Below are 12838 nucleotides of genomic sequence, written 5' to 3' on the forward strand. Positions count from 1 at the left end.
TAAGCCATGATTATAAGCAACTGACTGAATGGTTGGAATGTATAACATTGGATTAGCAATTTATTAAAATATCAGTTACCCATGATAAATAGCATTTATGATAAAAACACAGTATAAAGTGTGACCAAAAGTAAATTTAATTTTGCAAGTACCTATTGGGCACTTTGCATGGAGGGGTGTATGTATAGATATCAAATACACTAGAGTTAAAAAAATAAGTAACACAGGAAATTTAAATTTAAGGTTAAACTTAAAAGAAATCAATATTTGAATGTGCTTCCTTGATTCTGTCCCATTCAGAAGCCTGTTAACCAGCTTTTCTTTCCTTCATGCAGCATATCTGATAGATGTGCTAATTGGTTCCCGCTTTTTCTGCTCCAATACACTACTTCAAAATATTACTTGTGCGCCATATCAGAGGGTCCGTTCTTCTGAAACTTAGTATCACTGCCATTTATGTACCTTTTTTTGGAGTTCTTGAATATTTGTTTCCCAGTTTTTATCTTCTTGTGAAATTTGTCTGAAAATAAAGGATGCAGTTATGAAATCACAGTTCTGTCACAATTACCTTAATATAGTATTGGAATAGGTCCTCTTTACTACAATAGTTCAAATATGTCACCTTTTAGATCATCCTCTTACTTCTAATAATGCACTCCGAGTATGAAGCAGTGGCCTTTTTACAACAAATAGCAAAACTTCCATTAATTTCAATGGGATCAAGATTTTACCCTAAAAAAACAATTCTCCAGTGCACATAGACTATGCTTATGAAAAGTCCCACTGACTTCAAAGGAACTCTGCAGTGTTGTAGATCTGAAGCAGTCAGCCTCATTGAGGAACTGAGGACAAAAATTGTAGTTACTTTCTGTACCACTTCTGAAGCATTCACATGTGCCATTTTGATGTGAAACAACAGCTATGTGACAGCATCAGCCAAGCAGAATACAAGCATGAAAACATACAGATAAACACACACTGATAAAAATATGTAGCTATACCATTTGAGTTCTGTAGTGAAGCTTTTAAAATCTGGATTACTTTATTGAGTTATCAGTATAGTCAGCTCTCCCAACATAAAGCCTTGCGGTTCAGGAGCTGTGCTATTAACATTAATTGATTACACATTCCTGAATCATAGGGTGCATCTACGCTAGCCCCCTTCTTCAAAGGAGGCATGTTAATCAGTCCGATGGGAGGAGGCTAATGAGGAGCTGCGCTGCATATGCAGCACCTCATTAGCACAATGGCCATTGTGGGAACTTCGAAGTTGCTAACTTTGAAGCGCTGACAGGCAGGGTAGCTGTGGTTGCTTCTAAGTATGTGCCAAACTTCGAAATTCCCTTACTCCCAAAACGATGGAAATTAATTGTCAGTTTCACTTTTGTTCAGCATCAAACTCACCCTCAGTTGTTTGAGCTGTAGTACTTGGATTTCAGATTCTGAAGGGCAACTTTTAAATGACTAGCAACAGTTTTCATTGGAATGTTTTAAAAAAGTGTATTGGCATTTTTGTGGGAGATCAGTTTTATAGAAGCCTTTCCCACCCTAAGCACAACATTTAAACTGTAGGGAATATCTTGGTCGATAGCACTTTTTAAAAAACGTTAATATTAAATAATTTTCTAAATTAATGGGATTTCTTCCAAAATTTCACCCACACTGAAGAGCATGTAAATATTTTATTTTAAACTTCATTTACCAGCTTGGCACACTATTCTGAAGGACATTGATACATGGAAAAATGTCACAAACTTATTTTTTATGTCTTCAAAGGAAAACTACCTGATGTTACTAGATGTTCTGAAGTTCAGAGGTACGTTACTGTATATTTTGCAGCCCCAAAAAGCTAATTGTGCCTCCTTACATTTATCAAACACCTTCTAGCTATTTACTAAATCTTTAATCATCATTGGGAAGGGTCGTGGGTAGGAGAGAGCAGCACCTCTCCAATTCCCACATCATGCTCAGAAGGTGGCACGGAATCAGCTCTGGACCCAGGGCAGAAAACACACTGATCTTCACTCTCCTAGCTGTGCATTAAGATTACGACAGCCAAGTTCCATAAATTGCCACCCCCAATACATTGTCCTCCATTCCACCAGACTGGATTTCACAAATCCCCCAAAATTCTGTACTCTACAAAATTTAAGCAGGGGATGTTTGTGCATGCTATACCTGTGGAACGTTTTGAGTTTTTTCCTCAGCAAGATCTCCAGAGTCAGAACTTTCTGCATTAAGAGACATTTCACAGCAGTTTCTTCTCTGCTGGCAGGGTTGATGCGTTGTGCTGTCAGTCTCCAAACATGGATCTCATGTTTCAGTTCTAAGAAGAAATAGGGATGTTTCGCTTAAGATGACACAGAATGCATATTAAATCAGAGCCCCAAAATAAAACAAGAAATACAAACACAAGCTGAATGTCTTGCACTCAAAAGCTAAAAACCATCAAAATAGAAGTGCAGAAGAAAATAAACTGTTACTGAAAGTTTGCTTTGGTGTGGATGAAAAATAATAAAGGTTTAGGGTGATCATATTTACCTAGGTCAAATACAGGACACTCTGGGGGCGGCAGGGGGCGATGATGCTTTCCTGCCACCTGAAATACAACTGTCCCAGCCAAAATGAGATGGATGGTTACCCTTCTCGGATGGCGGCTGCCCTGTGGGGGGCTGCCACCCTGCTGTGGGGTGCTCCCTGGCTGGGGAGGGGGGCAGTAAGGCACCGGGAATGGGACTACAGCCCTACAGGCAAAGCTCCTGGCTTCCCCAAGCCCCGGGGAGCCAGGAACAAGGCGGCAACTGCACCGGTGCTCCTGCTGGCTCCCCCGACTGTGGAGACTGGAGAGCCAAGTGGCAGTTGTGCCACTCTGGCTCCTGGCTCCCCCAGCCTGCAGGGAGTTGGGAGTCGGATGGCAGCTGTGTCAGTTCAGCTCCCCAGACCCTTGGGGAGCCAGCAGCTAGCAGCAGCCATGCTGGTGCTCCTGCCAGCTTTCCTGAACTGCGGGCAGCTGGGAACCAGGTAACAGCCACACCCCCGATCAGGGGAAAAGGGCAGCTTAGCGGGGGGCCCTAATCTGGGGCAATTAGCCCTTTTGTTTAAATAAATCAGGATGCCTTGCTGGGGCTGTGCCAGCCCCACAGGATGGATGGTCACCCTGAACAGGGTGTACCTCCCTGGTCTAGGACCCTTGGGACCTGAGTGGGCCCTGATGAGGGAATTTGCTGGACCAGGAGAGTGAGGCCTCAGGTTGGCCTGCCCCTCATGGGTGCCACCAGCTCCCTGTTCCCAGGCTGTCTGGGGTCTCCTCTCTGGGTGGGGCTCCCTCTCGCTGGACTGCAGTGGGACTCCCCACCTCAGCCCAGCTCCCCACTGCCACAGGGCTCCTACTGGGGATCCGTGGCCTGGCTTCCCACTGCCACAGGGACTCCCCACCCAGTGAGGCTCCCCACAGTGGGGCTGCCAGCAGGTTCTCCAACCCCAGCTGCTCTCCCTGTGGGACTCCCGGCTTGGCCAGGCTGTCCACAGTAGCGTTCCCCGACACCAGCCATGGCTGCCAGCAGGGCTACCTACCACCAGCGTGAGCAGCCCATCAGCCAGACCAGCTTGGGAGAGCTGGGGCTCGCTGGTCCAGGTGCTCTCTGTTCCAGCAGCCGCCGTGGTCCAGCAGGACAACGGATGTTGCTGGACAAGAGAGTGTCAATCTGTTGTAAATAAAGAAGAAAACATTTTTAAAAATTTAAATGAAACAAATCTCAGATTCAGTTTCCAAACAACAAATTGTTCTCTGCAATCTTCATGAGTGGCTTCCATTGACTGACAAAAGCAGAGTACAAATAACCCAAGGACATACTCTGAGTCTAAACTCATGAATAATTTGGTCATTTGCTTTTAACCTATGCAAAATAAACTGTATCCTAATACATTGCTAAACAGAGTGGTAGCCACTTTGTAGAAAAATCTGAAGTTAAATGCCCCTGTACAAGAAGAATGGACTAATCTAAACCACAGATGGTGGAGTATAATGAAAAGCATGAAATGGTACAAGAATTAGCATAAACAAGGCTAGCCTCACGATTTGTTGGGATTCTTTTCACTTATTTTATTTTCATAGCATTTGCCGATTCCAGATCACTCCTATAGCCAGAGAACTTCAGTGTGTGCAAGTGTCATGTGAAATTCTTTGTGCTGCCTGTTCATAATTTTGCAATAAATAATTATGAAGAATTTATTTCATCAAATGAGTTATCCATCAGAATTTCCAGCAAATATATATTTCCTTATATACTGAAGTTCTGTCTCTTGTTGTTGTTGTTATAACTACCTTGCTTATATTATTTAGTAACAGAAACAGTAAGAAAAATATCTATTTAAGCCCCCTACTTTTGCGGTCACTTATTCACAGTTAAGAGATAAGTCATACGGAGACGGGCTTAACAAGGCTTCATCCTTGAAACATTTTAATTTTACATAGCTGATGGTCCACATTCAGCAATTGGCTTACATTTTGTATGGCTTCACAAATGTGTTTTGCAGATGCATAATTTATAGTCTTTACCCACAGTTTATAATCCAAGGTCTTGTCTGTATGAAAAGCTAGTAAATGGCAACTTGGGATGTAAATCTACCCCAAACTAGACTGCTGCCCAACATCTAAATGGAGCCTGCATCTCAAGCTCCCTGTTGAGCTTTGATCTACCCTCATTTCAGTGTAAAAAGCTTTAAAAAAATTGAATCTCATTTCCTTGTGGGCATCTTCATTTTTTTCATCACTCTGATTTTGTCTCTAAACATGTTGCTTTGTGATCCCTGAATGGTGACGTGGAATAATCAAGTGACCCTATATGCTGTCTCAATCTTAATGAGATACTCTTTTACACTGAAGTACATGAGGTATGAGAGATGCCAAGAAGGGTCTATTATATTGGTATTTGTCTTGAGACCTCAACCTCCTGGTTTTTTGGAACTCAGCTCAAGTCCAGGCTCCTCACTCAGATTTCTTGACTGACATACACTAAGATGAGACAGCACTGGTCAGGCTCACGTGGAGGGGCTAGGTCAAAGGCATACCGCAAACCCAAGAGTTAATTACTTTATATACAAGTTTGACGCTATGCTGATGCATGCAACTTCAATTCTACATTATATCTTTTGCGAGTGGTCAGGTTATTTTTACAAGCAATTCCTGTACATATCATGTTTTGTTCTCATGCCACATGTACACCACATATTTTGTTAATTTCCTCCAACTCTGCTCATCCTCCTTCCATGTAGTCTTAACCATTGCTGCTGACACTATTGTTTCTTCCACCAGTTTTTACACAATATATCTCTTTCCTTGCCCTTCACTACTGAGGCCCACTAGCAGTTATTTCTACAACTTATCTTTCCCTTTTCATCGACTACTGGATTCCACTCAAACCAAGAGAGACCTAAGTCTCACTCTACTTATTCAGGCATCCTTAAACCCTATTATCATAGCTTTGTACTTAGTCTTCCAGGACCCCTGTTCAGTGAAAAAGCATTTTGTTGCCTTTTGCAAGGGCAGATGTTTGTGGAGCATGATAATGCCGTTTATCATTTTGCATTTTAACAGTCTCAGTTGCAACACCCTGTTCTAACACACCCATTCAACCTCCTGTGATGTTTACCCTGGGGGAGGGGGCAGTCCTCCTGTTATGATTATTGTTACTCAAAGATGGTTAAATCTGAAGTAAAAAGTTGTTCCTTAATAGCTTTTGCATTGAGTGAAACTCTTCTGTCTTTGTTTTTTTTTACAATGCATCTGTCACCATTGTATTGATGTATCAAACAGCATTGAAGTGCAGAAAGCTTAAGACAAAAACATGTTTTCCTCTCTTGTGTTTCCTGGGCGAGATGTGACTTGTAATATAAATTACTGTTCTGTGCATGGAGTGCTGTTTGCAAAATGCCCATAGTAATGTGCGACAAAGTTTCAACATAAGAGACATGAAAGTTACTTGTGCCGGAAAATTAAAATGCTGTGGAATTTATTCCTTTAGTATAATTAACTCTCTAGATAACCTCAGCTCCATGAGCATTTTCAACAATAAAATGTGTGTCAAATTTAGTTAATTGTGGAATTTACGTTAGTTTGGTCATTTAAAATGAGGGGCAGTTGATCAGTGTGGCCTAATCTTTTCCTTCTGACCATTTACAGAATCCACTAACTCCCTACTACTGACCTCAAGAAGGAAAGCTTGAATATTTTCCTTCAAATATGTTTTTTGCCAGAAAATTGTGGTTTCATTTAAAATATTTTTGCCAAAATGACTTTTACGTAGAAATAAAAATAAAAACAAACACTCCAAAACTTAAAAAAGAATCAGAAATTCATATATGATGCCTCATGAGAATTAGTAAATTACGTATTGTGAGTAGGGACTCCCATGATGCATTGCAGTGGTTCAGCATGAGAAGAAACTGCAGTGCATCAGATGCAATGTAGCAGAGTCACAGGAACCAAGCCAGGAAGGAGATTGAGGAGCATGAAACTCCCATGAGGCATTTCACTAGCATTTCTGAGTTTGCGGGGCACGGGGGCAGAAGGCAGGAGATTGGCCAAACATATTTAATTTTTGGAAATTTTCCATTGAAAAATACATTTTCCATCCACTTTTCGTCTCAAGCAGATGTTTCATCACACATATCTGTGCCAGCTTCTTCATTGAACACATTGAACACTACAAGACAATTTACAAGTGAAATCCTGGTCCCAGTGCTTTTTGTCATTTACTTCAGTAAGTCACAAATTTCACACCACATTTTTTAAAAAGTTGTATTTCATTTTAAAAAGCAAATGTGTGTTCTCTTCTGTGATCCTGGCAATTGCACCAATGCTATTACCTTTTTCAAAATATCATTCACTCATCCACTAACACTTACAATATTAAATAATGTAGTCTTGCAAACTGAATGTAACTACTTCTCGAAATCCTAAGAGGCCAACTCTATTAATTGTATACAATCAGGAAAGCATGACCATCCTTGATGAGATGGTAAAATTATCATTAAAACATTTTTTGCAGCCTAGGTTGGTCAGCTAATAACTTTCAGTGGACCAACTCCTTTTGATGAAAGACAGGCAAGACAGTTAGCAGTGATGGGTAGTGGCTAATCAAGTGCAAACGATATTGTTCAGAGAAGAATTCTCTCCCCTAACTATTGCAGTCTAATATTTTTCACTAAAATATTTTTCTTTGCTAAGTTTTTACAGCAAAGGAAATTTTATCAAAATATTAATTGACAAAAAACCACATTTGTTTTATAGCCTCACATAATAATAATAAACAACTTTTGTAAGGTGTATTTTTTAGATTGATTCACAAATATCAACTAATTCGCCCTTGTGAAGTACAGTACATACAGTAAATTCTTTCATATCTGGCAACACCAGGACCAGGAGGTTGCCAGATACTCAAATACCCTGGATAATAGAGAGGTCTAGCTAGAATATGCATAACACTAAAAAAAATAAGATTAGATATTAAGAAACAAAAATGTAAGCAGGGTACTTTTTTTACCAACAACAATAGTATTGTACACTGTAAACTTATACTGTATTTGCTGTATTTATTTGTATTTATTTTCACTAGACTGTACTTACAGAAAAAAATGTACTTATGCTTAAAATGACCGTTATTTGAGAGTTTCAGATGGTAGAATGTCAGATATGAAAGAGTTTACTGTAAATAAGCATTATCCCCATTTTACAAGTGAGGAAACTGGGGCAAAGGACTGAAGCTCCAGGTCTCAGAGGGAATTAGTTTCAGAAGGGATTAAAACTTGCCAGTTCCTGGCTCCAGACCAAGCCCCCCCTGCACTCCAAAACAAAATGCCAAATAAATTAGAGTTCCTGATCTTGCAATCATTTATGATTATGCTTATCTTTATTTCCTTAGTTAGTCTCTGTTAAATTCCTGTGGCCCCAAGCACCTCTGTATTCACATGCAACATGTGATTGTGATTGTAATAATATTTGGCACAAAACATGCCTTATGAGGTCTCATTTGAAACTAATTATTCACTGATCATTAACATGCTTGGATGATGTATTTCCATAGTTAGCATTAAGTGTTATGGATACATGCTAGAATTATAACTAAAGTGTATTTAAACCCCACGCATATCTAGGGATTTGCTAAACAGGTCTGGCTGTGTGCAGACAGACAACAAAGCTATTATGCTAGCAAGTGGGGGAAGAAAGTGAAGGAAGTTCCATGCTCTATCAGGCTCCAGCTTGCCTTCTTCACAGCTTAAGTAAACTTTACTTTAAGGAGCTGCTGGGGATGGGGAATGGAGAGTGGCTGCTCTGCTCCCTATCATCCAATAAGGGGAGCAGAGTGTGTGGGAAGGTAATTACTGTAAAACAGGAATCCTTCGGGGGGGGAGGGGTGCTGAAGAGGGAATGCAGGGCGTTCCAAAGAAATACCAGTTATATTCGAAAAAGAGGAAGATTTGAGGGGCATAGGTGAAAAAAGGGCCAAACCCCTGGGAGGGGCCAGCAGCGGTATAGAAGTCCCACTCTACCTGGGGAACTTACGTGGTCTCATCATCATAGGCTATGTCTACACGAGAAACATCTGTCGACAGACGTTACTGTCGACAGGGTACTCTCGACAAAACCTCTGTAAACAGATTTCATCTACACACAACTTGCTCTGTCGGCAGAGAACTGCTAGACTGAAAGCGGAATGGCAGCTCTGCAAAGAGGGCTGCCCAACAACTGGAAGTCCTCTCTGTTGACAGAAGTGTCTACACTGCACTGTTGTTGACACTACTTGGTCCAGAGATTGTTATACTGTCAAGGAAAATGCAGAATTCTGTCAAGAGTTTGTTGACAGAATGCTTTAAGTGTGTAGACACTCCCTGATTTATGTCGACAGAAGGCCCCTTCTGTCGACAAAACTCTGTAGTGTAGACCCAGCCATAATAGTGTCTGCATGCCTCACAAAGTCTAACATATGTCTGTCTCCTGGAGAAGAGGGGTCAGATATTTAAGTATGAAGAGTATAGTTATTGAGCATTTGTTATTATCTTTGATTGGACAAGCTGATGGCAGTAGAAATTTTATTTGTTTAAGAATTAGAAGATTGGACTCTAACTTTTTTTCAAGACAAAGAGCTGCCCTGCACTCCTGTGCCTGTTTATTTTCCTTTCCTGCTTGTAGTTCCCTCAGCTAACACAGAAGTCTCATACTTTTATTTTTTCAGACATAGAATTTGCTTGGTGTTTGGTTTTAAATATTCTCCTGTGAGTACTACATGTCAACCATTTGTAGTGCTGTGTTTAAGAGCCTTCTGAAAGTACCTAGCCAACTCCCATGATTTTGCAATGAGTCTCATGAGAATGATTGTTTTCCTTAAATCCCCAGCACCTGGAGTTAGTGGGTACATGATCATTTAGCTTTTATTCTTTCTAGCCATCATGGCTGTGGAGAAAGCTTCAGAATCACACCCATTGCCCCCCAAAGCCTCGGAAAGCAGAAGACAAATAGAAGACCAAGGCTATTATTTGTACATAATCTCATGAATTCACAGCCAATCTCATGATTTTTCATGGACCTCATAGGAGAAAGGAAGAGCCTGAAGCACAGGCCTGGTGCAAGGCCTGACCCAAAGCGGGCAAGAGTTATACAATGAGAAACAGGCTGGCCCTGTCAAAAGTAGATGTTTGACTGCAAGTCAGTATCCGGGACATGAACTTGGCACCAGAACTGCTAGCACTGCTAGCACTGCCATCAGGACAGTAAAAGGACACTCCAATGTAGCACATGATCAAATAGTCTGAAAAAAAGTGATTAATAATGAGATTCTGTCTGAAACATGAGGAGTGAAGGCACAAGTGGTGAACAGGAATGCTTTGAAGGAAAGTACCAGGGGATGTAATACACGTGGTCATTAACGCATAAGAAGATACATAAGGTGTGCCCCATAGATGGTCTCAAGTTTATAAATGTTGGAGTATGTCAGATTAACTCTGTCCAACCTATGGGGCAATGGAGAATCTCACTGTTTAATTAGCTGAATCCATTGTCAGTGAGTACATATGCATAGTGGTTCAGTAAAGTCTGCTGGCAACTATTACTGTATTTTGTTTGACAATAAACCTGCTGTGGGTATTTTCATAACTTTTGGATTCTGCAGTTTTTGGGGGCTATCCTGGAATTCACTATGCTAGCTACCTGTGCAGAGCTGGTATAGCAAACAGAGGGAGCATACACATGTATTCAAACAGTTATCATCACTGACAGAGCAAGTGACCTGTCAGGACACCACACTAGTGACTACTGACATCCAGAGGTCTGATTTACGATTTTTGATATTTGGGGTTGGTGATACTATAAAAGTGACTTGAAAATGAAGGTTCTACTCCTTTGTAAGGTCAGTTTCTAGTTTATGTTATTTGCAGTAGGGTAAAACCCCTACAGCCCAAGGCAGGTGAAGTATAAACTGACAGGGCTTTGACCTAGTAGCGAGTTTCCAAACATTAAATGATCTGTTCCATTCCAGGTGAACTGCAAAAAAGTGACAGGAAGTCACCTAGATTTGTCTACAGCAGCTTCAAGTGTTGTATTCAAGAGTTAGTAACAAAAGCAGACTATACATTAAATTTTAAACCTAACCAGTGATCCTTAAGTGAGTTGACACCAGACTGGAGAACATGTTACTATTAGAGCTGAGTGGGTCTAATATTTATTTATTTATTTATTTTCTTTAATATAAGGATTAGACACAGTGCTCTGCTCCACTAATTTCTAAGTGGCTCATGGAATCACAACAAGTTGCCCCACCTCAATCAAAATCTGAAATGGTGCCCCTGTTCTCAGCTTCAACAAGTGAGAGTTTTGTTCTGTATGAATATTATAACACACTAGCTTGTCTGCCTGGCCACCAAGCTCTTCAAGACTGCCACTCCAATCTTTGTTTTGCGGGTGACAAGCAATGAACATTATCTCTCTACTCTGTCCAGCATACTCATGGAAGATGTACAGAAGTTAAGTTTGTTGCCCCATAAAGGTTCAATAGACAGCAGTTCATTGATTTACCTGTGGTTTGTCAAATTTTTATTTTAATCACAGCACTAAACTGGTTCATAATAAAAGCAAAACAAGTTTAACAAAAAGGCACAGAATTAAGTGATAACAAGTATGAGAAATAAGAAAGAAAAGGTTAGAAGCAAACAAAAGTAAAAATATGCTACTAAAACTGAAACTTAATTTTAGCAAGTTACAATCTTTGCCTAAGCAGGTTTCTCATCTAAACTCAGTTCCCATAGACTTCAGGCCCCTTTGTTTAAGGATCCAATATTCTGTAATTTTAAGAGCTCTGGCCCTTTGATCTCCAACTGATGGATACCAAAATGTCTCCCCATTTCTGATTTTGTCTCCCAAAGTTCATTGACCCTGTTACAAGAGGCAGGTGGGATTCCTGCTGTTCCACTCTTCTTGTTGATATTCTATCCCCTGCTGATTAATATCTCAATGATTTTTTCACTGTTTTGATTTTATAAAACTTAATTTGCATTGGAGACCAGTAGAGAGAGCTGCCTTCTGGGGAAAAAAGCAAAAAGTATTTGGTCACAGACTTAAAAACATATCAGTTAATACCTACAATTCTTTGTTGTAACGTTAATATATATGTTTCTCAGGGATATTAATCAACAATGTGGTTTTCATGAAAGACCTTATTTAACATTCTTTTAAAATGCAGTAATATTGTAGCCTCTTAGCTATGTTTTCCTTATTTATAAATATACTTTCATGGTTGGGATTCCAGCTTGCTCAAGGACGGCGGTGTTGGTCACTCTGTCCTTCCATGATATTCCAAGGATGCGCCTGAGGCAGCGCAAGTGGAAGACGTTCAGCCTCTTTTCCTGGTGGGCATACAGGGTCCAAGTCTCGCTGCCATAAAGGAGGGTGCTGAGGATGCAGGCTCTGTAGACTTGCATTTTGGTGTGAGTGTACAGCTTGTTGTTATTCCACACTCTCTTGCTGAGTCTGGACAGAGTTGTGGCCGCTTTTCCGATCCTCCTATTTATCTCAGTGTCCAATGACAGGGTGTCAGTGATGGTGGACCCCAGGGGTAAACAAACTCATGGACGACCTTTAACGTATAGTTGTCAATGCTGATTGATGGGAATTCAGCAACATCCTGACCAAGTACTTTTGTCTTCTTTAGGCTGATGGTAAGCCCAAAGTCCTTGCACACTTTGGAGAACTGATCCAGCAGTTTTTGAAGCTGGTCTTCTGTGTGAGACACTACAGCAGCATCGTCTGCGAACAGCATGTCTCTGATGAGGACTTCTCGCACCTGGAATCACAACCATGCACACCCTCCTCAGGCAGCGTCGGCTCCACTGGCTTGGCCACATCCACAGCATGAATGATGGAAGGATTCCAAAAGACATCCTGTATGGTGAGCTAGCCTCTGGCAAAAGACCTCCCGGATGCTCCCAGTTGCGCTACAAAGATGTCTGCAAGAGAGACCTCAGAGAGGCAGACATCGAGCAGGACAACTGGGAAGAACTAGCAGACGACCGCAGCAGGCGGAGGCAGGGGTTACACAAGGGCCTTCAGAAGGGTGAGATGAAGATCAGACAGCTAGCAGAGGAGAAGCGAGCGCACAGAAAGCACAATAAGGACTTGCCAGACACCCACTACATCTGCAAGAGATGCAACAAGGACTGTCACTCTTGTGTGGGTCTTCATAGTCACAATAGATGCTGTAAATGAAGTCCTCAATTGAAACTTTAAAGGGCGTGATCCATAGTCTATGCAGACTGAAGGATGCCTACTGCCTACTGAAATATACTTTCA

At 41.1% G+C, this 12838-nt stretch overlaps 1 protein-coding gene across 1 annotated transcript in view; it reads right to left on the bottom strand.

Annotated features, from left to right (window-relative positions):
* The window catches only part of OCA2 (OCA2 melanosomal transmembrane protein), a 338099-nt gene that overhangs the window by 167777 nt on the left and 157484 nt on the right, over positions 1 to 12838 (bottom strand). Inside the window, exons 15-16 of the mRNA XM_074983294.1 lie at positions 2179 to 2326; positions 463 to 520 (exon numbers count right to left, since the gene is read on the bottom strand). Of these exons, the coding sequence (XP_074839395.1) occupies positions 463 to 520; positions 2179 to 2326 (206 nt within the window). The remainder of the gene's footprint in view (positions 1 to 462; positions 521 to 2178; positions 2327 to 12838) is intronic.

This window comes from Carettochelys insculpta, chromosome 1 (assembly GCF_033958435.1).
Source record: "Carettochelys insculpta isolate YL-2023 chromosome 1, ASM3395843v1, whole genome shotgun sequence".
NCBI classification, from domain to species: domain Eukaryota; kingdom Metazoa; phylum Chordata; order Testudines; family Carettochelyidae; genus Carettochelys; species Carettochelys insculpta.